This window comes from Oryzias latipes, chromosome 6, assembly GCF_053564925.1.
Source record: "Oryzias latipes strain Hd-rR chromosome 6, Olatipes_Hd-rR_3.1".
NCBI classification, from domain to species: Eukaryota; Metazoa; Chordata; class Actinopteri; order Beloniformes; family Adrianichthyidae; genus Oryzias; species Oryzias latipes.
In genome coordinates, this window is record NC_136242.1 from 4,463,889 (window position 1) to 4,491,669 (window position 27,781).

The 27,781-nt window shown below is 41.2% G+C and overlaps 1 protein-coding gene across 8 annotated transcripts in view; it reads right to left on the reverse strand.

Moving 5' to 3' along the window:
* The window catches only part of cttnbp2 (cortactin binding protein 2), an 81,719-nt gene that overhangs the window by 12,807 nt on the left and 41,131 nt on the right, over positions 1-27,781 (reverse strand). For 3 of the 8 annotated variants that reach the window (XM_023955476.2, XM_023955475.2, XM_078948274.1), the window contains exons 4-14: positions 18,769-20,182; positions 15,360-15,638; positions 13,980-14,079; positions 9,556-9,706; positions 8,720-8,911; positions 6,394-6,511; positions 4,657-4,929; positions 3,200-3,295; positions 1,857-1,936; positions 1,503-1,589; positions 78-177 (exon numbers count right to left, since the gene is read on the reverse strand). In XM_023955476.2, coding sequence (XP_023811244.1) covers positions 78-177; positions 1,503-1,589; positions 1,857-1,936; positions 3,200-3,295; positions 4,657-4,929; positions 6,394-6,511; positions 8,720-8,911; positions 9,556-9,706; positions 13,980-14,079; positions 15,360-15,638; positions 18,769-20,182 — 2,890 coding nt within the window. Of the gene's footprint in view, positions 1-77; positions 178-1,502; positions 1,590-1,856; positions 1,937-3,199; positions 3,296-4,656; positions 4,930-6,162; positions 6,202-6,393; positions 6,512-8,719; positions 8,912-9,555; positions 9,791-13,979; positions 14,080-15,359; positions 15,639-18,768; positions 20,183-27,781 lie in introns of all 8 variants that reach the window. The other 5 variants (XM_078948271.1, XM_078948269.1, XM_078948273.1 and 2 more) reach the window with 3 other exon arrangements.

Consider the following 27,781-nt stretch of genomic DNA (forward strand, 5'->3'; position numbering starts at 1 on the left):
GTGTGTGTGTGTATGGGTGTGTGTGTGTGTGTTTTTAGGTCGAAACCCAGCAAGAATCCTGTTTGCATGCTGCTTACCACAGCTGATGAAGGTCTGTAACAACTGCTCTTTGGTCAAGTCCTCCTTCACCTCCACCTTCACCACATCACAGCTGACTCCCGCAGCTTCCTGTTTGGACTGGAACCAGAGAAACAGACAGAGAAAGAAAGGAGGGGGGGTTGTTAAAAGATGCAGTACGCAGTAAGATGAGAGTGTGTTGTCATGGAAACTAAGAAGATGTACTACAACTGTGTGCTGAGAGGGGCGGAGCGGGAGGACGATTTCAGTGAACACAAAGGGCTCGCTGCACTGTCATTGTTGTCTGACAGCTGCTCTGTGGGACATCTCACTAATGCCTTTAAGCATGCAGGTGTAACACAACGCAACACGCACAACTAATATGCGTAACAGCTATAGTGGAGGAAACCATCTGACTGGGTTTACTGCTATTTCCCTTTCTTGCATCATCAAGTGAAACAATGAGGACACTGTTTCCCCCAAAAAGGTCTTAATATTCAAATGTGGTAGACGATTATTTTCAGTTTAGCCTGGATAAGATGTCACTTTAATGGCTTATTTTGTTCAATTAAACACCCACTCTGATGAAAATGGTCTTTCTGGTGTTTTCAACATGTTCTTGTAGAAATGTTTTGATAATGGAGGATATGTATGAAGAAGATGATGATCCAAACGGCATGTCTCAGTATTTCTGCAAATCGTTGTGAATCAGAAGCAGACAAAGGCATTTATGTTCGTATTTGTGACAATAGGCTGGGTGGGCCTCAAGCTCTCTGCTCCACGTCATTCTGATTCATCCTCTGTCAGACCAATAGATCCATGAACATCTCTGTTTTCCTCGTCTGAGCTGGAATCTGGATCTAAACTGTACGGCTGGACAGATCTGATATTGCTCACCAGTTTTCTTTAACCAGTAATATTAGGTTGAGGTTGTGAGGGGCAGTAAGCTAGCGGGAGAGATTGTAAACAGGTGGATGACAGAAAGTTGGGGCAGGCTTACTCCATGCAAATGCTCCTGCCCACAATTCAGAGGTCAAGTTCTAATGAACACCTGCCACTCTCCAGATTTTTTGATCAGCACCATCAGAATTAAAAGGCTACTTTCAAATTAGATCAAAAGATGATCAGAGTGGATCTTTAACTTTGACAAGATTCCTTCAGATTAGGCCTTAAGGACCATTCTGTTTCAGATTAACCCTTGTGCTAACCTAGGCACTTTAACATTGGGAGTTGGGTCATCTAGACCCACTAGACAGTGCTCTGAACCTTTTTTCTTCAAGGATTTGTGATCTTCACTGGTGTCCATGGATTACATGAAATCTTTCCACCTTTATCCACCTTTGTCATGGTAGGGAGAACACCTCAATGTAAGGGTGGGGGGGGGAGTCATCTAAGATAGCACAAGGGTTAAAGTATTTTCAGAGCCTGAATGCTCACATATGTACCTTCATGCAGCAAGCAACCAGACTGGCAAAGTAGTCCTGACAGCTGCCCTCCAGCCCATGAAAAATTAAGTTACCGTACTGCTCCACCTGGAAAGAAACACGAGACGAGGACAGAGCAGATGACACAAACCGCTGGGCTGCACTTCATACCAGACATTTCAAATATTCTTCACCATCACAAAGAAAACTGCAATCAAGTTCAACAACCAGTTATAAATCTCTTGACTGATGATGACAGACTCCTAATAGACAAGAACAGCTTAAGCTGCAGAGAACAGTGCGGCCTTCAGAAACAGTATTTTGACTTCCTTCATCTCAGTCTCCTTTCATCTCCATCATGTTGCTTTTGCTTACCAGGCGGACAAAGTTTTGCAGCAGAGGCAGGGAGAGGAGAGATTCCAGAGCCAACTCATCAAAAGATGACTCAGAGAGACCTGCCAAAGCAAACCATGATGACAGATTACTTTATGCTCCGTGTCAAACCTCACATTTGTCTGCAATCACTGCTCTTTAAGCTTTTTCAAATGTTTAATGTAAGATCATTTCCTAACTTTTGAGGGTAAAGTTGATCTTCATCCTCTGTAAAATATCTGCAGCTGCTTTAAACTTTATTTGTTCACTAGATTTAATGAAGGAAGCTTTGAAATGGGATCTAGATTTTCTCTAAACCTACAACTGTCAAAGTGGAAGACGAAAACTTCCGCCACGTTTGGCTTTTAAGGTGCAACAGAATAAAAATGTTCAGAAAAAATGAGGAAAGACTGAATGAATGAATAACTATGCAGCATCCTCAGAACATTAGACAGCCAGTTATGGAATATTCTGAATTATTATTTTTGTGTGTGGTAACAGTTGACACAATAAATCCATTTTTAGAGTTAAAACTCCTGGTTTTCATCTTTTAGATCCAGATTTCTTTTACTTTGAAGTCAAAGACTTTTCTGTTTCGTCTCTGGATCTTTTCTGTAAAAAGACATTTTCCAAATATGTTTGTTTCTGTTAACTTTGCCAGCTTTTTTGTAGCGGTCGCTATAAAAAAGTCATGGATTGGTTTTCGGCATGTTACCAGGCGATGCTGTGGAGGATCCAGAACATTTCCAAAATAGAACTCCTCTCTGAATTATAAATTAAACTGGCAGTCATGTTTTCTTCTCTGCGGCCCGGTACCAACCGTCCCACGGACCGATACCGGTACTGACCCTTAAAGAGGACAGAAAAACGGCAAACCGTGCATGCTACATTTTAGCACTTCAGGAGTAAAAGTAACACAAAATCCAACAATGCTGTCGTTTGTGAAATAACCAGGAGCAGCTGAGCCGCCTGAAGGAGGAGGACGGCAGGTTGAAAATAACTGGTGTTTTTCCTAATCCTAGCTAAATGTCTTCTACACCTTTTCTTGACCAAACCTGCATATTAGGTTTAGAACCATTTCAATTTAATCAGTGTTAAGTTTTATTTAGTGCTGTTCTTTGAGTAGAATTTCCCATCATGACATTTTTGCCTTTAAAGGAAATGTTTTTGACTCGACAAGCGTTTGATCTGACTCCCAACTTAAAACTCACGACTGTGTGTTGATCTAAACATTTTACTATGATGGACCTCATAAATCGGTCCCTTTACTGCTCCTATACCCAAAACAGGTTCCACTCAATGTAGATTAAAGTTCTCCAGTTAGCTGAGCTTGGCCATGTTTGTACCTTTGAGGCAGATGCTGATGCGCTGGCTGAGAGGCTTTCTGACCAGGTCCCATGGAGATAAAGGAGGTTCTTGACTGGGCAGCCATTCAGTGTCACCTAGAAGATAGCAGAGGAAGGAAAAGAAGAGGAAAAGACAGTCGTCACAAAGAACCAAGGATCAACAAACACAAAACTCTGGTTCCACAAAAAACCAAAGATGAAGAGCTGCAGATATCTGTCTTTTTGCTGTTTTCCTACCAACTCCAGCAGACTTCTGTCCACCAATTCAGAACTCCAAAGGTTTTATAAAAGTAAAAGCATAAAACAGCAATGCTGTTCCATCATGCTGCCAGGTTTGGATGACACACAGCTTTAATAAAAACATGTTATGTAACGAACAGTATTATTTTTTTTATTCACCCAACAAATATGTATGAATAAAGGGAGGGGTTTGAAAACCACAGTCAAATCCATCTACACACACAAAAAGGCTCAATTACTCCATCAAATCAAAGGATTTTAAATCTGTTTTGTCCTTTCTACAACTTTTAATGTAATTCTTGCATTAAAAGTGTTTAATTCAAGCCACTAGTATGTAAATAAAATGTCATTCTAGACTCTAGACTAAATGTTTCACTTTTGACAGGAAATTTGACCAAAGGAACTAACATGTTTTGGCATTGTAATAAAACAAAAAGCACATGGTTGAACTTGTGAATCTAATTCAAACTGATTGAGTAGTTTGACAGACATTCATGTATGTAGAAGGAAGTTAGAAGTGCTCAGAATAGCTTCTGGTAGAAGCGGCAGCAAAAAGTAGAAATGGAAGATGGAAGAACCATCGTGGAAGGATGGAGGACATCCAGACATGTCAGCTCTGACGGTCTGAACATGACTTCCAAATACTTGTGGGATCATAAAATGTAGGAGATTATGTTCAAGAATCAAACCTGTCTATGGTTGAACAGAGTATTGGCTGTTTTTACTGTCAGCCTTTTAAATAAAATCTATATATTTATAAATGTACATTTCTTTTTCTCTTCAAAGGTCGCCACATCTTTATGTTTGCAGCCTGACATGTGGCAAAAAGTTAAACAAGTTCAAGGGGGCTGAATACTTTCGCGAGGCACTGTATGTGTTGAGTGCTACACACGATAAGACTGATTCATATCAAAGTAAGAAAGTGAAGTTTTATTTTGAAATGGTGTTCACAGGAAGTGCAGATGGATTACAAATCTACTCCTGTAAACCTGGAATCAGAGAAGAGGGTCAGAATTCTGCCAAGATGGTTATTGTGCATACGTACATGCCACAATGGACCACAAAGCAGATATTGTCATGATAAACAATGACATTTTAAGAAAAAGGAAGTGAAATCAGGAAAGCAGGAGGAATAAAAGACACAGGTCATCATGAAAAAAAAGATATTCTGGGAAGGGAAATGGGTGCATTGAAGGGGAATTTTGGCTTTTTCTCACCAATAAGGACGGAAGCAAAACTGTGGAAACCAAGTCCCAACGGGGCATGCTGCTCCAACTCTCCTGCAGTCAGAGATTCTCCACAGATGATCTGGAGGTAGGAGGAGAAGATCCGGCTCAGAGCGGCTCTCAGGTCGTCCCATTGCATCCCCCGGTGGACAGTCATTCTTCCTAGAACAACATGGCCGCTGGATTCCTCCAGGACTTCAGAAGGACATAGGGAGCCACTGCCTCCTCTGGGACTCTGAAGAAGCACCAGGACTCGATATGAATCTGCATGAGGGAAAAGGAAGAGACAAAGTGTTGGTACAACACTTGCTGTGTTTTTTCCCCCCCTTGTGCTATCTTAGATGACCCCCCCCTTGCATTGACGTGTTCTCCCTTCCATGACAAAGGTGGACAAAGGTGGAAAGATTTCATGTAATCCATGGACACCAGTGAAGATCACAAATCATTGAAGAAAAAAGGTTCAGAGCACTGTCTAGTGGGTCTAGATGACCCAACCCCCAATGTTAAAGTGCCTAGGTTACGCCTTGTGCTATCCTAGGCACTTTAACATTGGGAGGTCATCTAGTCCAGTGTTTTTCAACCTTTTTTTTAGCCACGGCACACTAACCTTGACCAAAATCCCGCGGCACACCAGCATCAAAAATGTAAAAAAAGGAGAAGCTCATAGTCTGTATTGATCTACAGCCCCTCCACAATCTCACATGCATTTTTGTGATAATTGTGGCAGAAAAAGCTGGAAGTTGGAGCTGTTTTTTCTAAAAGATGTAATAAAAGTTAAGTTAGAAGATTTAGGATTCTGTGGAAAGCTACACCGCTAAAGACGAGCTTTAGCTGGTATTTTTGTTGGAACTGAGAGACTTTATGAGCTAAATCAGAACAAGGAAGTGAAGACTTTATCCACTTCTGATTGGTCAGACTGATAACGTGTGATTAAGCCTCCAAGAATGATTGGTGGAGACAGTTAAAGGGGCGGGACTTTTCAGAAAACACAGCTGAAGCTACGGCTAAATCGCGGTACCGTCATTCTAATCAAAATGTCTTTAATAGAATCAAATAAACACAAATAAAAAAGTGTTTTATGATCTTTCATATTCCTAACTACTCAGTGTTTTATCAGGACCTGTTTGGATGAACAAAGAGCTGATATCCTGGAGATGGAAAATGTTTTTTGATCAGTTAATGAGGGTCATTTCCCACGGCACACTGGTTGAAAAACACTAGACAGTGCTCTGAACCTTTTTTCTTCAATGATTTGTGATCTTCACTGGTGTCCATGGATTACATGAAATCTTTCCACCTTTATCCACCTTTGTCATGGTAGGGAGAACACGTCAATGCAAGGGGGGGTCATCTAAGATAGCACAAGGGTTAACAAATAAACCAAAAGAGTTATTCTGGTTTCCATATTAAAAAGCAGTTTGAAAGTTAGACCTGAGTGTGTTTCGAAAGCTTTGATTCAGAAAAGCAACACAGCAACCGACTCCTAACCTGCTTTACCTGCGTTCCTCACAGGCATCATGATTGCATGCAAGTTTCCTGCACAGGGAGAGATTTCAGACATCACTGCTTGCTTTAAAAAGGTTTTAGTCATCGTGAAACACTTAGTGATGTCGTATTCAGTTTTATGATGGTCTGTCAGCGTTTTCATCTTTGTGCGACAAAATTCACAATTCAGGAAAAAACGAAATAACACACAACGTGTCTGTCATCCGTGTGAATGTGACTTACGCAGATTTTCAAGCAGATCTTTGCAGTCGTCAGTTGCCACATCATGAATTGTGCGGTTGCACATATCCTTTCTCTCAATGTCTTGATCACTGTGGCTACACAGCACCTCCAGACAGTCCTGGACACATTACCACACAAGGTCAGAACAACTCAAGGAGAAAAATACAGCAGGTAAAAGACGAGAAACAGTGTGAAGAATAACCATCGACTGTAGATGGATATGGACTGAGTGACCCCTACCCCTGGGTTTCCAAACAGGAAGTACCTGCTGGCTTCAGGAAGCTAAAATCCCATAGACTTCTACAGAGAAATAAACAGCTGTTCCTAATTGTGTTGGTCAGACAAAACATTCTTGATCTGATACCTTTCTTAACATGTTCTTGGAAATCCTCTTTTTTTTCATGATTTTTATCTTTCATTGTAGGTTATTAAAGTTATAAAGTGACCAATCAGATGCCTAAGATGTCTCATTTAAAGTAATGTTTATGCCGTCACAATGAGAACAAAAGTCACACTTTTTAAATCAAATTTCCTAAATTTTAAACAAAATGTTCAGCTTTAAAATCAAAATTTTGTAAGAAAATTGAAATATTAAAAGTTGACTTTCAAAATAGTTCTATTTGTTTTGAAAATGCATTTGTGACACAGCTGTTGTCAGACGCCTTATGTCGAATCTCGCTCTCTCTCCATCTTTACTTTGCTTTCTCAACTCTGCATCATAAGTGTGATGTTTGTGCCACCAAACAGACAATCACAGACAAGAGGGTTCATGCTGATCGGTTTAGATTCAATCCATTCAAGTGTCTTTGCCTCGCATTAACGGTGCTTGGAGGCAGACACGGACTTTGCATCGGTTCTGTTAGCGCAGCATCTGCAGTCCTCAACCGTTCTGGCCTGTTTTTCTCTGAGTAGAACCCAGAAGGAGCAGCAAAGCCAAAGAAGTAAAAGCAAACATCCAAAACATTGCAAATCATAATAGTAAGATAACGTAATGTCCGGTCAGAAGCGACAAGAGTCAGCGACGGCCTTTCCTGGCTCGGAACTTCTGATGAAGATTTGAACGGTTGCTGTAGCCCTCAACCATGTCAGATACCACAGGGACAACTTCTCAACACACTGGTCGCTACACTAACATAAATACAGAGCAGTGCTGGATTTTTTTGGCTTTGCTGCTCCTTTTGGGTACGACTAAGACAGAAACGGGCCAGAACAGCTGAAGACCACAGAATCCTGGTGGAGAAGAACTGATACAAAGTTCTCTTTGTGCTGGAACAAATATTACTTCATGATCTCACGTCGGTGGTTCGAAAAGGAGAGATTTTGTGTAGCTTGCTTCCAGTGGTAGGACTGTGAACTTCCAACAAGCTTACTCCTGATTGGTGAGAGCGGTTGCCATAGAAGCATTGACTTCGTATCGGGTAAAAATGGCAACTGAATGGAGCATTTTCTATGGGGGACTCAGTCCAGCTCTCTTATGCAGTCAATGACAATAACAGTTACTTGTGCATCATTATAAACTTATTTTGATTGGATTTCAAATGGTTAATTTCAAGCAATCAAAGCAAGAATAATGCACAAAACAATACAATCAGCAGTTATACATTCATACAAAGACGTATCAAACGTAGGATAATTAGACATTACATCAAAGATTGCTTGAAAGGGAGTGGAAGAAAGCAAATTTATATAATCCCAACCCGTTCTACTGTAACCATTTTCATTACACGATTTATTATGATCTGGTTCATAACATTTTATCAGACATCTATGCCTTACCAATACAGTTTTAGGTCATCACGAATACTTCAGTTTCAATAAATCACATGACAAAGAGGAAGTACCATATAATTCTGTAAAATAGACAAAACTCCATTTTGGAAATCAACATAGAACATGCAGATCAGATATCTCAAATATATTCAGATTATTTTCATTAGAAAAGTCATAAATATGATTAAAAATGACATTATATCAGATAAAAATAACACTGTTTCAGAAATCTTTATAGCAAATGCAGATCAAGTATCAAAAGTTTAAAATATTTGCAGATTATCTTTTTATCAGAAAAATCATGAATCACTGTTTGGGGGAACATAGATGTACACATGTGTTTAGGTATGTTTATGCATGCAAGGCCTTCAGTTGCTTTCTTGTCATATTTTCTGAAATGTGACAAATCTTGCATTTTACCAGAAAAAAACATCTGTGAGAAGTCAGAATTCTTCAAGTGTAATATAAATAAGAGGAACCAGAATTATCTCCACAAAGGGCTTAGAAACTCTGCATCAGCGAGGGAACAGCATGCTAAATGTTTTTCTATTTTTACCTTCAGGCCCAGCACAGCAGCCATGTGTGCAGCGGTCCAGCCGTCCCTGTTGGCCTGGTTCAGCAGCGAAGCAGGAAGAGCCAGGAAATGGGGCGAGGCAGAAGGGTCGCTTGGATCTCTGTGGCAGAGGAGGAGACGCAGCACTTCTACGTGTCCGGAGCGCACGGCAGCGTGCAGGGGCGTGCAGCCATCCTTCAAACGCAAGCGACGTCAGGATTACAAGTCACTTCTTTTGAATCCAATTTAAACTAATATGTCTTCATGTTTAAACTTCTGCCTATGAGAAGCAAGAAAAAACATGTTTTTAGTTTACAATAAAGAATTATAGTGTGAAGGCTCTAAAGCCCTCACACAACTGACATCCCGTTCTTACTCCCCTACACTTGTTTGGCAGATTAACTTCTTCATTCTTTGATCTATTTAAGCCAGATTTGTACTGAAACATTCAAGCACATTCTGGAGATTTTGGAGAGTTTACACTAAGTGGATGCTCAAACTAGTTTTACACATAAAACATAGAATGCACTACCAACAAATTGTATCGAAAAGAATAAACTTTTGGAAATATTTGCCTCTGATTACTACATGTTGGCGAAATAAAAGTGTTACGATTTTTAATAAAATGTAAAAATATGCCAAAAAAAAATCTCAAACCGTTTAAAGACTTTTTCATTGATTGATTGATTGAATGAATGAGAAGTTTTAGATACTGTTAAAAAAAAACAAAGAGGAGAAAAGCTGATGACCACAGGAAGTGACATGTTTTTGATTGTCTGGATAAATAACATTTAGCAGTTGTGCTCTTAACACTGCAGTAACGTCAGAGTCAGCCTTACCGTGGTAGTCAATGAGCGGTCAGCTCCGGCGTCCAGCAAGGCTCGGGCGCAATCAAGCCATCCTGCCTCACAGGCCACAAAGAGGGAGGTCTGTCCGTCAGCAGCAACGGAGTCCACGGCAGCTCCTGCAGCCAGCAGCTCCTCCACACAGCTGGAGGGAGGGAGGGAGGAACGCCACAGGGAGGACAGCTCACTAAACCTCTCCTTTCTGGGTTTTGTGTATCTGACTGGGCTACTGTACTGCCCACATGTAACACAGAGAGAAGCAGCATGTATGCTTTGCATTTTGTGGTTGACTGCATCACGCCAGAGTGGGAAAGGACTAGCATGAACGTAAATCAAAGGTTGTATTTACTTGTTTTTGGTAAAAGGAGTCAGTTTCTTGATTGCAGTATTGGGTAAATTACTTTAAAAAAAAGTAATTGATTACTTTACTTTGGTTACTGGATGAAATTAAAATGACTTTACTCATTACTTATTTGAAAAGTAATTCACTACTCTTATTTCCACTCATATTCAAATTCTCAAGGGAAAAACAGCACAAACAAGATCTTCTCGTCTTTCATTTAACTTTATTTTTAAAGCAATGACGTCATACAAAGTATGAAAAATGTCACAAAAATAAATGACATCACTTGTGGTCTATGCCACCGCTTAAAGTGAGATGTTACGCCGAATATCTATGACGTTAGATTCCTTCTATCAGATCTGAAACTAAGTCAGGCAAACGCCTCCAGCAGTTTCCTTCTCCTCAAATGTAAAAAGTCATTCAGACTGGAGGGGGCACGGTGCTAGAAGCAGATGAAATGTTAACAGGAAAGGCTCAAATCTGAAAAACAACTACTTACAAATCAACTTAGCTTTTTCCCTTTAAACAAATTTAAAATGTAGCAACACAAAACACAACACAAAATAGAAATTAAAATGTACAAAACAAAAAGAAAAAGCTAACAAAAGGTTTCAATGAATTATAGTAAAGGTTTAAAAGGGTTTCTGCTTTCAGTCCGTAATGATCCTGTTTTGGAGAAGGTTCTCTCAGTCCCAGGTTGGTTCTGGAGCTAATTCTAGATACAATAATCTCTGTTTTCTCTAGAAAAGTAAAAACGCTTCTTTTCCTGCTGTCACTCATTTCTTTCACCTTTCTGTGTGGATGTTGATGTTGCATCTGTCCCTGTCCTTCCTGTGCTGGTGCAAGCGTTGCAAACTATGCCCCCCAATCATTATGTTACTCTGGTACTGTCAAAAGTAATTAGATTACAGTAATTCATTACTTTATAATCCATTACCCCAACACTGCTTGATTGTACTTATTTGATTATTAATGCTAAGCATCTCAGTCTATCTTGATTAAATATTAAAAACTATCAACCACACACACAGACCTTTAACATGAACACATAGAACTGAATCACAACAAGAACAAAAAGAAGACATCTTTATAGTAAGGTCCAAGCTACATGGCTGCTCAGGCATAGACATTTGATCTGACTGAACCATAAAACTTCCCAGTTATATCAGCCTCTGTTGGTGTTATAAGGCGGATTACCAGGAGGCAGCGTCATGAGCCTTGTCCACTCAGAAAACAACCACACAGGGACCAACTGCTATCACACAGTGAGCTGCATGTGGGATTGTTTGGGCATAGCTCCTGGTGATGTTAGTGGGGGTTATTTCCAGGGGTCTTGTGGATTTCCCGTCCTAAATATAACCCAGATGTTACGAAACCGCACATTCACCAGCAGCAACTGGCTGTCAGTCCTTCTGGTGAGTGTGCTAACAACTGAGGCTGACCTGCTGTGGACTTCTGCAGAACGATCAATATGGGAGGTCAGCTGTGTCACAGGCTGCAGTCCAGCTGCAAATGTTTTACACTGCAGTCCAGCTGCAAATGTTTTACACTTACTAAATGATTCTATGAAAGTCTTAACAAGTTAGAAAAGTTTGGTTTACTCAGCTTTATCAACTTATGAAACAAAGGTGGCAGACTGTCAACTTCATGTGCTTCCTATAGCACTTTAAGACCATAGACCTATATAAGATAGACAGGTTACTATTTCAATTTCACATAGTGAGTATGAAGCCATCATTGGGACTGGCATGGAGACTACTGTAGAGTTTACTAAAGACAACTCAATCGCTTCCCAGAAATGACAACTGGGTGGCAGACAGCAAAGTCTAAATCTTTGTTGGTCCACTCATATAAGCCATTTTCTTTTGCTCATTCGGGACCGGGTCACGGGGGCAGCAGTCTAAGCTAAGATGCCCAGACTTCCCTCGCCCCGGCCACTTCCTCCAGCTCCTCTGGGGGGATCCCGAGGCGTTCCCAGGCCAGCCATGCCTGGACCACCTCCCCATGGAGGCGTCCAGGAGGCATCCGGACCAGATGCCTGAGCCACCTCAACTGGCTCCTTTCAATGTGGAGAAGTGGTTCTACTCCCATCTCTGTCCGGGTGACCAAGGTCCTCACCCTATCTCTAATGGATAAGAGGTCCCCTTATATACCAATCAAAAACCCACAATGCTACATAAGAGCAGATTTGAGATATAACCCCCCCCCCCCCCAAGCTTTCCTAAACTACAAAAAAATCAAAAGCTTTAGAAAACAGAATGTTTTTTTTAAGGGTTAGACATTTGAATTTGGGAGTTTATGGAGCATTGGTCTCTTCTGACTCCTATTACCTTTGTAGGAACTGCGACATTAGATTCTCCGCAGTTTGCAGCATAATCAGGAACGGAACGAAAGAACGTGTTGAAGACACAACAGCAGTATTTAACAACAGAGTGGTCGCCTCAACAGAACTTTCCTTAATGAGTTCCTTCAACTAAATCTGCTAAAGGAATTTCATCTGCAATGATCTGGAACAAAGACTGGTGGTATCGGCACCACAGAGCCAAAGGTCACATGCTTAAGCCTTGGTTATATGTACCCCCCACGGGTGCTGCAGGTTTTTGGGTCATCCAGGCCTGTAGAGGGTAGTAGAGAGGATTGGTTGTTTCATAAGCTGAGCGCAAGTGTGTCTTGCAGTTACGTTACCTCAGGGGACGCCATGAGCATGAAACGTACCATTGTTATGTGTGTGGTAAATGTATCGTGAAGTACTTGCAAGGAAAATGTGAGCAGGGCTTGGATATCTGGAAATCGTGCAGGCACTCCAGCCCTCGAGGCCTGGAGTTGCAAATCCCTGCTATAGCTCTGAGCTCTGGCCCCATGCCGACTGTACATGCTGTACCAACAGGGTGTAGAGGTGATAGGCCTGCACAATATACCGCAAATTTATCGTTATCGCAATATCCAGCTCTGCAATATGCATATCGCGAAAGACGGCGAATATCGCAATAAATCGCAAACCCAAAATGTGTTAAAACAATCTTCTAGCAGCTTGAAGCATTTAAAGAATCAAATAAATCCCTTTATGCTTTGACCAATCAGATGGACGCCTTCCCATTGTTGACCAATCAGATGGAGGCCTGTTATGTTAACCCTGGTCCTGAAGAGCCTCAACCCTGCCTGTTTTCCAGCTCTCCTTAACCAGCTTGCTGTTGATTGGCTGACTCAAGTGATTTCACATCCTGATTGACTGAACACACCTGATTTTGGTTATCATTATCGAGCAGTCTAGGGAGAATTGGAAAACAGACAGGGTTGAGGCTCTTGAGGACCAGGGTTAGCCACCCTGACGTTTGTCCCCCATGTCGATGAGGGTCATTTGGAGTATAATTTTTAAACTGTTGCAATGAAATGGGAATGATGTTTTTGTTTATTTTTCTATTTGTTTATTAACCGCAAATTTATCGTTATCGCAATATGGATCACTAATATCGCATATCGCAAGTTTTCCTCATATCGTGCAGCCCTAAGAGGTGATATGTAAGTGTTCACAGGACATCAGCAGGATGTCCACACAACATACACTCTGATTGTCTAATTTCCTAATTTCTAACAGTCAAGCTACACTTGAACGGCATAAACAGGCGCCTTGCACAGCGCAGGGTTCATCTGCATGACGTGTCCACATCTCACCTGCTTCCCCCTTACTATAGTGTCCTCAACGACCGGTCGCCCACATAATGCCCATAGAAAAATGCGTACGAACATTTTCACTCTACGGGTTCACCAAGCGCTCTACGACCTTGATGTTTTGTGCGGGCCACCTGCGTGCCCCGTACAGGTTTGCCTATTTTTCACCTGCAAGGACAGTTTTACCATAGGCATTTGACTATTGACTTTGCTTGTTCTGTACCTCATCTCTAAGTTTCTGCTGGATGTGTTCATGCTAACAACACCTGCAATCATTAAATTCCATTAAAAACGGTTCTATCATTTTAAGAGAACATTTTAGTTGGCAAAAAACAAACAAAGCCAACTGAAAAATGTCTTTTAAAAATAAACTTAAAACTTAGAATGAAATCGTCAGTGAGCTCACCATGCGTGTCCGTTGGCAGCAGCAAAGTGTAAAGGTGTAAATCCATTTTCATGTGAAATATCAGGAGAAAATCCTGACGACAGCAGCAGCTTCACACACTCTGAAGGAGAAACAAACAGAGACAGATGAAGGAGAGCGAGTCTACTGCAGCCGTTCTGCTCAGTCCCTGGACTCTACATGCAGAGAGGATGAGAATCAGGTAAGTAATGCAGCTCAAACCATCTCATAAACAAACCACTGCAAATCCTGCTGAGAATTTACACAACTGCTTAAAAACATGAAGATATTTGCAGAATGCAACATTTATAAAATGGTGTCTGATTTGGATTGGAACATAGACCCATAATATTTAATTGAACCAGCAGCAGCAACAATGGAAGGAACAGTGGTACAAACACTTTCCTAAAATTCCTTCATCTCTTTCCGTCTCCATTTTCACTCTTGCACTCTCTTGCTGCAGATTAAAAGTGAGTCATCGGGTTATAGGAAATGTCAGAAAATGAACAGCCATCTAAAACCAGCTCTGAGACAACTATGGACCAAAAGTCAACCCTGTTAAAGAGGAACAACTTCTGCAGAAAAAGAGAAATGGATATAAGAGGCATAAATGTGAAGCCATACATAGATGATAGCCGTCTTTCATGATGTGAAAGTGTCTTTCAGATGTGATCACATAAATCACATCCTCTTCAGTTCCAATAGTTTATTAAGCAAACTAAGAGACCATCATTGGTTAGCTTTGTTTTTCATTTGTATTGATATTCATTTAGATATTTGTTCACTCTATGCCTCAGCTTCAAAAACATACACGACCAAAAGCATTCAAAGATAAGAAGCAGTTTTTAGGCTTTCATGAATAAAACATCAGTCAGGGTAAAAACAGCTCACTGGGTTCCTCCAACTGTGAATCGCTCTCACACCAAATGTGACACAATCTTAAAGACCCACCCCCATAAACAGTGTTTTTAACATGTTCTTGTGGCTTTTTTCTGGTGATGGAGGATGCATTTGAACAATATTAAGCTAAAAATTGCATTTCTGAGTATTTTAGGAGCAGAGGTAAAAATAAGAGAGCATATTTTTAACAGAAAATATGCTGAGCTGGCCACAAGTTCCCTCCTTCAAGATCTCAGCAATGAAGAGGGGAAGAGGGGGCGGGGCCTAAACCAGCCCACACGATCCTGCCCACAACGCAGAGGCTATTTTCTAATGAACTACTGCCGATCTGCAGAAACTATGTTCTAGAAAACAATTCCAGCGGTGTGATTTAGTCAAAAACAGCAGAATCCTAAATAAAAGAAAAGATGTACGGAGTGGGGCAGCTTAAAAAAATTGACTTTAAAAATGTCTTTAAAATAAATGACATGGAATAAAACTTACCCTTCTGTCCATTACAGGCAGCAACACACAAAGCAGAGTTTTGGTTCATGTTGAAGTGGTCTTCAAGGGTAAGATGATCTGGCTTGTTGTCCATACCAGCGCTAGAGGTGATGATGGTGGATGAGGTGGTGGTGGTGGTGGTCGAGTCTGGTTGGTTAAGCAGCATTGACAATAAAGTGACATTTCCCTGGGAAGCAGCTTGGAGAAGCAGAGAAAGCCCGCTGTCCAGGGCAGCAGGCCCACTGCCACTAAGAGGGGGGACTACGGAGGGCCACCAGCCTGCAGGGGGAAGGAGGAGCAGCAGCAGCAAAGGTTACACTCTGAGGTGGAAGACTAGCAGTGAGAGGATGCATGGAAAGCAAGTTTTTCTAGATGGAGAAAGAGACACAGAACGAATCTTTATTCCACACGTGCAGTTGGGACAGTTTTGGTCTTACACACAAGCAGAGCATAGTTAGCTGGAAAGCTGACCGTAGTATTTGTCAAAAAGACAAAGTACATAAACTCCAGCAAACTGTGTGGAAAGACAAAACTATCCAGTCAAACTTTATTTCATGCATCGCAAATTGGCCAATTACTTTGAACACAAACTCTACAAAAAGCCTTTAATTTAGAACAACTATAAGAATGGAGCTTAAAGACAGGAATGGAAAAAAGTATCTCAGTATCTCTATTGTGTTTGAGTGAGAAGAAATTAAGGTGGAGAGAAAACTCCAGAGTAAGATACAGATTCAGATTAGCTGCTGTTACCAATTATTAGGGATGCTCCAAATATTAGGCCGAATATTGCAAACGTCACATTTGGTCTTCAGGGGGAGCGAGTTTAAGTAAGGCCAAATAATGACATATGACCCAATGATGCAAGTTTGGTTAATCATCATGCATCGATGATCTAGCACCTTCTTCAAAATGTCAGCAGGTATTGTGGATTCATCCTTCATCCTACTTTAATGAGGATTGCATAATCCTCTCCTCTGGATCCAACTTTCCTTTCCTTCTGTCACCATCTTCAGTAGCAAGATGGAGTGAGCAGTTCCTGCTTCACTAGTATACTTACCTTACAAAGTTACTCTACTGTCAGCCTTAGATTCCCTGTATCACGTCCACATGAAGCTTTGGTGCAATTTCAATATGGAAGATCTACCTGACTTCCAGGTGAGCTGGGTTTCTTATTAATAGCCAAATTCCCTTTTCTTCAAAGTCAATCACACTCCTATTCCTGCTTTTAGTTTCATGAACGTTCATCTCTTACATTCCACTCCATCTTCCACCTGGACCAATGCTTAGACTAGCCTTCAACCATCGTCAGCGTCTAGGTTCTGTGGTTTATCCATCTATGGTCCCACCAGCATGCAGGACGTCATCCGCCCAGAGCCTATCCACCAAAGACTATGGACTTATTTCAGGCAAATTTTTGTATCACAAATATATCTTTATTTTTCACATTCCTTAGATCTCTTCTAATTTAAATGTTTTATTGAGAATCACCAAGAACTGATTCATCTTTTTTGGTCCACCTATGGAAATACTTTGTTGTTTCCTGTTCCTCTGAAGGAGCGAGAAGTTGTCTAATCCCTGGTACAGTCCTACTTACCGCCATCATCATTACAAGAAAATACCTACTTCTTGCTCACCTGTATCAGAATTGTTCCTGGTTTGTCTGTTCATCACTACTGTTCTGTAGCTACAGTTTCTACAGCTTTCCTTGTGTTATTAATGTAAGATATTAAGTCATGAGCTCAGACAGTTTAGTCAAGCACACCAACTATGGTTAATGGAGCCATGGAATTGTGTTGAATGAACCGAACATCGGCCCACCCACCACAGTTGGAGTGGTCCCCCCAAAAAACCTTTCAGAGGCAAACATCTTTATTCTTAGTTGCTGCAACTCGGCTTATTAAATCTCGAGCTGGTAGGAAATTGACACAACGGTCCTGCCCATTTTCAAAATAAAATACCTGGCTCTCACTCAAATCAATGAAATGATCACAACTTCATCCAAAAGAGAAGGTTACAGGAAAAGCAGTTAGTGGTTTCAAATTAGTTTAACAATAAAAAACAAGAGTTGTACTTGATTCTTTGAAAAACTGGTCCGAACAGGTCAGGAAAACCATTTTGGTCATGGTTTTCATTTATCTTACAAATCACTGCATTTGTCTTTGTGTCGATGTTTCTTTCCTTAAATCGTTTGGTTCTGTAGGCAGAACTGAGAGTGTGTCTGAGCAAAGCTGTGGTTTCCAGAAGGTTGTGGTGCAACCACTGACCATGGTTTTGTGGTAGAGTGTCTGCCCCGAGACTAGAGTTCAAGTCCACAGTTGAATAATACCAAAGACTTTAAAAATAGGACCCAATGCCGCCCTGCTTGACACTCAGTATTAAGAAGTTGGATTGGAGGATTAAACCACAGTGCAGCTTTGTCTGCAGCACACCACTACACCAGGTTTTTAGTTAAAGTTAGTTATCACACACCTGGTTGTGTGATAACTAACTTTAACTACAACTTTAATGGAACCTGGCTATCACACTAACAAGTTGGTTTCAATTGAAATATAATTCAGTTTGTTAAAGGAAAAAAAATGTAATTATGTTTCATTTTTTTCAGGGTTTTACCTCCACAAATGAGTTGTATTGTATTTGTATACATAACATTCTGAATATTACTGCATTTCTAACTTGGCAAAAAAGTTCATTGTTTAAAATCTCTGCTGGATGATATTAGAATGAACTGGAATCATCATTAGAGAGTAAAAGTTCATTTGAGCAAGTAAACACAAAAACTATGATATTTCCACATCAACAAAACAATTGTAATGAATTTAAAGTGCTGCCAAGAACAAATGGTTAATAGTACAAGGTAATGAAAGGTGATGCGGGAAGGAGTGCAGGAAAAGGAAGGGAATTTATGACATGCTGCATGGTATGGAAGAGGGAGGAAAGTGAGGAAGCAACCTCTGGCATCAGCTTCAGAAAGGACAGCAGATCCTGGCAGTAGGACCGTAGAAGCACTGCAGCTCTTTTCTCTGTCTCAGTTTAACAGGACCATTAGCTGACCCCAATTTTCTCCTTGATGTTTGCGACATGTCAGTAAAAAAAAAAGGTCTGACTTGACAACATGGAACATGAGGCCCAAAAGATGGGCTTATTAGGAGGAAAAAAAGAAAAAGAAGTTGAGACAGAATGCAGGGAGCAACATCACATCTCATTTGGAGCAATTTGGAGTGGAAGAATAGAATCAGTGATGGAGAATTATTTGACCTTGTGCTTTCTGCTTTGTAGTCATTTGGTAAAACCCTGTTTTGCTGCCAACTTAAATTTGCTTTTGTAAGCTAGGCTTAGCTCAAAAAGAAAAGGCAAAGAAAAGTGGGAAAGTCAAGAATCAGACGTAGAGAGCAAGAGGAAGCCCAATTACCTGATGCTGTTGCCAGGAGGCTGCCTGCTGAGGAACAAGGACTATGGGTGGATGGAGCACTAATGGAGGAGAAGGTGGGGGGAGGGTTTATGGACAAGGGGCAACTAACTACGGTGGTAGGACTGATGACTGGCGGACACTGTGCACATGCTGCTGATGGCTGCGGCGGGCCGCAATCGGGCCCAAGAGAATGGGAAGCAGGGCAGGCACCCACCTGAGAAGCTGTCAGGGCTGGTACCAGGTCCAGGGCAGGTTTGGGTGGTAGCTGGGGTGTGGCTGGTTTTAGCACAGCCCCAGGGGAACGGCTGCTGTCCCCCACCACCTTGATGGGTGGATGAGGAGGTGAGGGGGTCTGGCTAAGCCCTGGCTTTTTGGGAGGTATAGGGGGAGGGTTTCCTCTGTCGATCCTGGTAACTGTGGGCGACTTCAGGCCAATTGGATGGTTCAAGCGCCCAGGAAAAGATCCTCCCTCTGAGGCAGAGTGGGGCAGCCCTGGACGCAGTGGGACAGGCCCTGCTGCAGGGGGGCTTGTGAAGCGTGACAGGACCTGTGTGACAGTGTGGCGGGCTTGCTGCCTAGCGGCAAAGTTGTCGCGGTTAGTGGGAGAGAGGTCACGAGCTGGAGGACTCTGGGATGAGGTACCATTCTGATCCTGATCCTGAAACTTGTATCGGGCGGCCTGAACACGGGGGCTGACCCCAGAGGGTAAACCATGGGAGGCTTGTCCCTCAGTGCCGTTTTCTGTCTGTGCTTGTCCTGCCGCGCTACTATGGACGATTCCCCGGCCAGTCGTCTTTGGCAAGCTCAGCCCCACGTAGTTGGCGGGTGTTGGCTTGACAGGTATGGCCAGTGGGGTCTTTTTAGGACCCTCAATCTCAATAGGGGGCTGATCTGTTTGGCAAGACGCTGTCTGAGAGCTAATAGGCTCCGTGGCAACAGAGACAGATGTCAGAACTTTAGGTTTCGGTGGACTACTGGTGGCAGCAGTTTCCACTTCAGTTGGAGCTGGACTGGCATCCTTTCCATTGCCCCATTCAGTTCTGAGCTGCTCCACCTGCTGCCGGAGGCTCTGGCTCTCAACCTCCTCTCGACTCAGCCTTGCACGCAACTGCTCACGCTCTGTGTCAAACTCGGACAACTGCTTTTCCATTTTAGCCTCCATCTGTTGGCTCTTCTGGCGCTCATTGTTCAGCTCCTCCTGCAGTTTGCCCGAGGCGCGACTCTCCTCATCCAGGCGAGCCTGGAGCTCATCGAAGCGCTGTGACTCCTCTACCACTCGTGTGGCAAGCTGCTTGCACTCACGCACCAACATCATGACTATGTTCTTGTTTTTCTCACGCTCATCCTTCAGCTGTGCTGTCAGCTTGCGGTGCTCCTGTTCTAGACTCTGAAGCTGCAGCTTCTCCATCTCCAGCTAGAAACACAGACAAAGGCATTGTTGGTAAATGTAGTACTGGATAAATACACAAAAGCCAGATCTTAAGCTGAAACGTAGACATTATTGGTGAAATATAGTGCAACCCAGTATGTGCAAACATCGTATTACAGATTTTTGAGATTCCTTGACACTACAAATTGACAAAAATGTATTTTCTGTAAAAGCTTTTGGTCGCGTGTTTTGGGCAGCTGTAGCACAAGAGGTTGAGTTTGCCAATCCATTAGCTGGTGGTTCAATCTCAGACCGGGACAGTTGATGGGTCCTTGGGCAAGACACAGCTTCATTAGTATGTATGCAAATGGCAAACTGTGAAAGTTTAAGACAAACATCTGATGAATAACAAAGCATCAATGATATAATGGACTGATGCACCAAAGTTATTAGGCTTCTGTGATCAGTGTGACAAAGAGGCTCAGGTTGCACTCATTCATCTCCAGTCCAATAAAAATCAGTTTATGGTTGTTTGATATATTTCACTGTTTTTCTTGAACTATAAATAGCACTGGACTTTAAGTCGCAGCATCCAAAAAATTCATAATAAAGACAAAATCATATAGAAAGAAGCGCTTCTGGGAGACATTTATTTAACAAAATACAGGACCAGGAACAGAGTTAATCCTCTTGAAAGGGAAAATCATAATAACGGAGTAGATAACAAAAATAGACTGAATATATGCACGCCTCACCACTGTAACACAGCTGTGTTATTTTCATGAAACATGGGAGGAATCTAGTAAATCAGTACAACATATTCAGATTACCATAGCATAAAGAAGCTGCCAGCAAGTCAACTAAAGTCTTTATATCACTTTTTATCATGAAATCCATTGAATTCTTCATCCTCTGTGTCGCTTTGAAACAATTCGGCCACGCTCTGTGTAAGACTGAGCAGCGCTGATTCTACTGCGTTGCTGTCAGTAACGAATACTGCTACACACACCTACAGTGCGCTCTAGCATTTGTTTTTAGGGGGGGTTCTAAATCACATATAAGTCGCACCCACGGCCAAACTGCGAAAAAATGCTACTTATTCTCAGATAAATGTGGTATTCAAGTAAATGTATACGTCTGTTTTTGTATACATAATAATATCAATTATTATAATTGAAATCCAAAGTCTTACATCCCAGATGCCATAAATACCTGGAAAGACAAAAGGTCATTTAAAAGGTATAATTGTTTTTTTAATTATTTTATTATAGTGCCATGAATGGTTTTCGAATGTCACTTCTAAAGCACAAAATCCTACACCTGTTTTAATAACAGGCAAATACGCAAGTAATTTGAGAAAGCCTTTTATTTATTTTTACACAGTGACATGTGTTGATAATACACATGGCTTTGTAAAATAGTGGCTTAGGGGAAGAGTCCAGCTCATGAGCTCAGTGAGACGGTCTCTGCATACGATAAAATTTCCATGACTCGTCACAGCTCTGACTCCTATATTTGGGGCATCAAGTATTTTTAGCTGGGAGCTGGTTAAACAGAGGGTAACAGGGCTTAACTGTGGCTCTTCACCCAATTGAGAAGACTCTGCTGCTCTGACAAGCACCAGAAAAAAGAGAGAGGACATCCTGCTGTCCCATCTCAAAGTGCAACAACCTGTGATGTTTCATTCCACTCCCCTACTCGCACTCTTCCAAACTAAAAGGGAGCACACATCATCACCAGCTGATTGTGACGAGGAGTGTGAGGATTTAATCAAAGGCAGCACACCAAGGGAACAGCAGTTGTTACTTTAAAGAAGCTGCTACTACTCGCTCCTAATTGGGTGAGGATTTCTGTTCCCCTTGGTGCAAATTTAGAGAGACTGTGAAAGTGTTGACACAGTGAGCCACGGCTCACTGTGTCAACACTTTCCCATGGTGCATTGAGAAACCAGGCAAGATTGGCACAAATTTAAAACAAGGTTACCTGGGCCTCCTTTCTTATGTAAACCACTGTCATGATGTCATCTGTCACTGGCGGTGTGTTCAGCAGAGTGTGCTCATAAAAAGCTGTCCTGCAGCACCAAGGTGTCCCAAAGCTACATGTGAATTCTTTTGTTAAAAGGCCCACTCACATAGAAATGGTGTTTTGGATGTTTTTAACATGTGGCATTTTCTCATTATGGAGACATGTAGGAAGAAAATTTAGCTCAAATATGAAAGAACAAACAGCAAAACAATTAAATTATATATATAATTTCCATGTAACTGCAAAAGTTTAATTGAAATAAGAGTCAACATAATTTAAATTATTCTCCAAATGACCCTCATCTACGTAGGAGAAGAGCATCGATAATAAAGGGGCTCCATCCGATTGGTCAGCAACATGAAGGGGTGTATCCGATTGGTCAGACCCATAAAGGGATTTATTTGATTCATTAAATACTTCAAGCTGCCATTAGATTGTTTTGTCACATTTAAGGTCACCATTTATCGCACTTTTCACAACATGCGAATAGCACTGCTAGATATCGCAATAACGACAACTTTGCAATTTATTGTGCAGCCCTACTTTCTAAGTATTTCTTTATTAAAATCACTGTGAATCAGAAGGAAATGTAAAAATGATGTTAGAAAAAAAATCTTATTTGTGACATAAAAAACTTCACTGGGAGGGCTACAGTCTCCCTGCTCTGCTCCATTCCGATGCATCCACTGCCAGACCAATAGATCCATGAACGTCTTTGTTCTCCTGGTCTGAGCTGGAATCTGGATCTAAACTGGACGGTGCATAGATCTGATATCGCTCATTGTGTCCTTGATTCACAATCCTGAAGCAGATTTACAAAAAGGACTGTGGCAAACCTTCTGAGGCACTGAAGACCTTTATGAGTTGACATTAGCAGAGAGGACGACGGTGTGTTACGCCAGCACTCACATTCAAAATGTGCTGCTGCACACTTGACCTCATGGAAAATTCAATAGCTTACATAAAAGACAGTGGTGGAGGTAAAGAAAGCTCAGACGGTCTGGTTAAAATAATCTTTATCCAGAAATGAGGATCCCAACAGAGCAAGATTTAGTTCTTTTAAGTGGGTTTTTCTTTCATTCATAATCCCAAAACTTAAAAGAGCATTTATCCTTTGCTAGTAAAAATGTGTTGAATCATGCTGTGGACTAAACCAACACATTTCTTTCTGTATTTAATTGTTATTTAATTAAAATTAGGTTTTTACATAAAAAAAAGTTATCTTATCTTATCTTTCTGTTTATTTAAACTTTTCTTTTCTTTCTTTTTTTACCAGAGATTTGGGCCTCATATGGGCTCATTTCCTAAATTCCTGGTTTGGTTATTACACCATCATATTTTATGTGTTAAATGATGACAATCATGAAATGAAATGTCTAAGATGAGCATAAATGGGACTACTTTGAGAGCCACATCTCCCTAAAGATACAAATGTAATTTTTGAGCATTTAGGTTGATGTGGAAAACCGCTTTTCTTTGCATTAGAATCAGCTGATTTACATTGATTGCATTTTAACTTTACTAGGCCTGCAAAATATATCGTTATCGCAATATCAAGCTGTGCAATATGCATTTAGCAAAAAACTGCGAAAATCGCGATATAGGGTTACCTTAAATGAGCTAAAACAGTGTTATGGCATCTTGAAGTATTTAATGAAATCAAATAAATCCGTTTATGCATTTGACCAATCGGATAAACTCTTATGGTAGATGTTCCAACTCGTCATAGTTGAGGGAGGGACATTTGGAGTATAATTTAAGTTATGTTTTGACTATTATTTAAATTAAATTGCTGCAGTGAAATGGACATTATGTATTTAGTTGTTTTGCTATTTTTTTATTTATCGCAAGATGTATTGTCATCGCAATATTGATCACTAATATCGCAAATCGCAAGTTTTCCTCATTTTGCGCAGCTTAAACTTTACTAATGTATATTGTTGCATATCAGTGCAAAAGCTGCATTTGTGTAACCACTTCTGTGGTGGTAACCTTCCACCAGAGGTAAGGTGGGGTTCAGTGTCTTGCCCAAGAGCACTTTGACAAGATCTTCCGATCAGGGGTCAACCGCCCTACCACTGCACCACTGCACCCCCATACATAAAAAACCTTTTACAGGACAGTGCAACTTTAGGAGTCAATGATTACATGACTGGTTTGTTTTCAACAAAGGCTTAAGGGGAATTTGGAATGTTTGTAAGGCGGGACGTTCTGAGTGGAAGCTCTGATCCAAGGACTGCTGTCAGCTCTTAAGAAAGTCAGACATAGGGGGGGGGCAAGTCCATGTAGCATCTTGTTCATCATACGTCCATATTTAAAAAGTTTAAAATTCTCAAAACTCAACAAATTTTTCTATGAAGATCACAGAGTTATTTGTTGTTTTTTTTAACTACACAAATAGTGTTGTTTATTTTATTAAAGGATTATGAATGAATGAATGAAACTTTATTCATTTAGCACTTTACGACTACTTCAGGGGAAGCAAAGTGCTTTACAATAAAAGAAAGTGATGCAAAATGCTTTTGAGAGAATATATATATATATATATATATGTATAAATATACATACACAACTTATCCAACTTAAATGAATTAATTTAACTCAATTGGTAGCAAGCAGTTGAGTTAAATTTATTCAACCTAATTTCTTATGTCTATCAAACTCAATAATTGTTTATAGAACTCAAATGTACATATTTATCTAACTAAATGTAATATTTCTCAAATTCAATTAAATGTTTTTCCATCTTAATCTATTGTACTTCTTGAACTCTCATCTCTAAGTTAAGGCCCTCTGATATTTTCATTAAAATGACATGAATGATACAGTGAGGATTTGCATTAAATGCAGCCTGCATTTAGTTATCATGACTCTGACTTTAATTGCTGTTCTTGCTTCATTATTTGCACTAGTGACGCTAAATAAACTCATCATCCTCCTCTTCCTTCCTCTCCTTCATGATACAGAAAGAAGTAAACATAACTGGACAAATAACTACACAAAACACAGTAAAACAGCTAAACAACTAAACACATTTGGTCAAAAAGCCACACTTAAACCCAAATCCGTCCAGACAGGCAAAGAGAATGGTATCCCACAATTCCTTGCGGTGCTGATCTAACAGCAGCACCAAAGTTACACCTACTTAATTGAATTGAATGAAAGTAAAATAAATGTCTGAAAACTACGTGTTGTTTTTAAACTGACTTAACTAAAAAGAAAGATTTGTCTTAACTGAAGCAAATAATTAAGTTAGATCAATGTAAAAAGTTTATCTTTCCAACATCCATATGTGATCTTATCACCCTCTCATGGTGGAAAAAGTATTATCTGAGCTTCTTCATCCACTAAATCATCTTCAAATGGACACACCATGCTGCTTCACCTCTCTGAAAACAAACTAACCTTCAACTAAACCTGCTCCAGACCAGGTTATGTTCAGAGCATGAGTTACTATGGCAACTTGACATACCATTAAACATACCTACATTTCTGGAACCTAAAGCGGTGGTTGTACACTTCTTTAGTCTCAAACTTACCGTGGTAACTAGCATAACCTGCTTTTTGGAATACCCCCCTGGCCTTGTTTCAAACATGCATCCAAACCCTTCCATTCCAGAGGAGGAAGAGGAACAGCTTGAGAGGAAAATAGGACAGAGTCTCAGCCAACATCTGGCTACCCAGATTATCAGGGCCACCATAATCCTAAAGAGATCTGTGACAAATCCACACCAGAAAATATCCAACACAAACAAAGCTGACATACAACTTCATACAACACAGCACCTGTGGTGTGACCAAACAACCAGACTTACTCAGTCATTCTATTGGTCAGAATAACCATTCTTGATCTGATACCTTTTTAATATGTTCTTGATAATCCTATATTTTTAATGTTTTATTCTGTAGCGCAAGTTATTTAAGTTATAAACAGATCAATCAGATGCCTCAATAAAAGTATGTGGCCCCATGTCAAACATTCGATAGACACATTCCTCGGTAGGGTGTGGACCTCCAACAAGCTCACTCCTGATTGTGAGAATGGTTGACATAGAAATGTTGGTTCAACCGTCTCGGACCAATCACTCCTTACGGACATCGTCTGGTTCCAACATGGCGACATTCTTATTGTTAAAAAAAGGGCAACTGATTTGACTTCATTTGGTTGGAGCCTGAAGTAAACCCTTTTCTTTGGTTGACGTTAGGGGTGTGACGATAACCGCATTAGCCGCGGTTATGAGTCATCACCGCACGGTTTTTTTGTTTTTGTTTGTTTTTAATGTTACAGGACTGCATATGGTGTGTGTGATTTGAACTATCAACACATTCATCTTTGCTAATAATTGTGTATTCTCGTGCAGTGACTGGACAAATGTTGGACACCCTGGGCACTATGTCAATTAGGTTTCGTTTAGGTTCTATGTGTTGGGCGGGCGCGGCTTCGCTCCCACTCGATTCCTCTGCGGAAGCGACATGCGTCGTCCCCACCGCCGTGGAGCCCTGTGGGCGCGGGCAGCACAGACACAAGGGTCCACCGGCAGCCGCGCCCGGACCCCCCCCAGTCCGGACGTCGGTAGGTGCGAACCGCTCCTGCCCGGCACCCCTCTCGCGAGGGGCGTTGGAGGAGGGAAGGTAGAGGTGAGGACCCTGCGGGGCGAGGGCGGAGTGCAGAGGCGTCCCGATGTCTGCACTTCTGTCAAAAGTGACAAGAAAATATTTGTCTGTATGCACTACAAGCACTCCATGGGAGCGTGCATCAGTGCGGCTGGAAACATTGTCACGCGTTAAGATCCTCGCTGAAACCTAACATGTTTGTTTTCCTGTCATGCAAAATGAAGACGGACAAATAAGAGCAGCAGCACGATTCACTTAAGCGGCCCGACAGACAAACACTTGGTCACTTTTTGTTGTTTTTGTTTTGTTGCACTTAAAAAGACAGTCGTTCATGGTTAGCCTTTGTTGAACCTTTCCTGCGATGACTTTTTTTTGTCTTTCTGACCGTGGTCGGAAAACGCAGGAGAGATCCTCTCCAGGGCAGTTAGCGGATCTTCCTTCAGTTGTTCATTTCCCCGTTCAGACCGTCAGAGCCTCCAGACTGAGCAGGTTGATGAAGAATCAATCACCGTTCTTCTGGGGGAAACCTTCTTTTATTACTGTTCTCCTTCACTCCGTAACATATAACATGAACACGCACCCCAACACACTTGCACTGCATGTGCTCCCTCCTCCTTCCTATACTCGCACATGCTTACACACTGGTTTCAGCACATACACATAGTCATTCTACAACAACTATTTAGTTAGTTAATAAGTTAGTTAGTAATTTGTTTATGTGTTAATAAAGAATAATACGTTCTAATTATTAATTTCCATTGTATTCATTTCCATTGCAAGCTGCATGCTTCTTGAGTGTGCGACTACGCCGCCTGGGGATTTTGTGTTTGGCGGGGGGGTTGTTTGACCACAACTCCTGCCGCTTCATCTCTGCGGTGATCAAAAATCACACACTAACTAACACTAACTCAGTCCACTTCTCAGATACAGTAAATGGTTACTTGTTGGTAAGTGGTTAAGGCAAACGTAAGGCTCCTTTCAACTGAGCGGTACCGTCCAGACCGG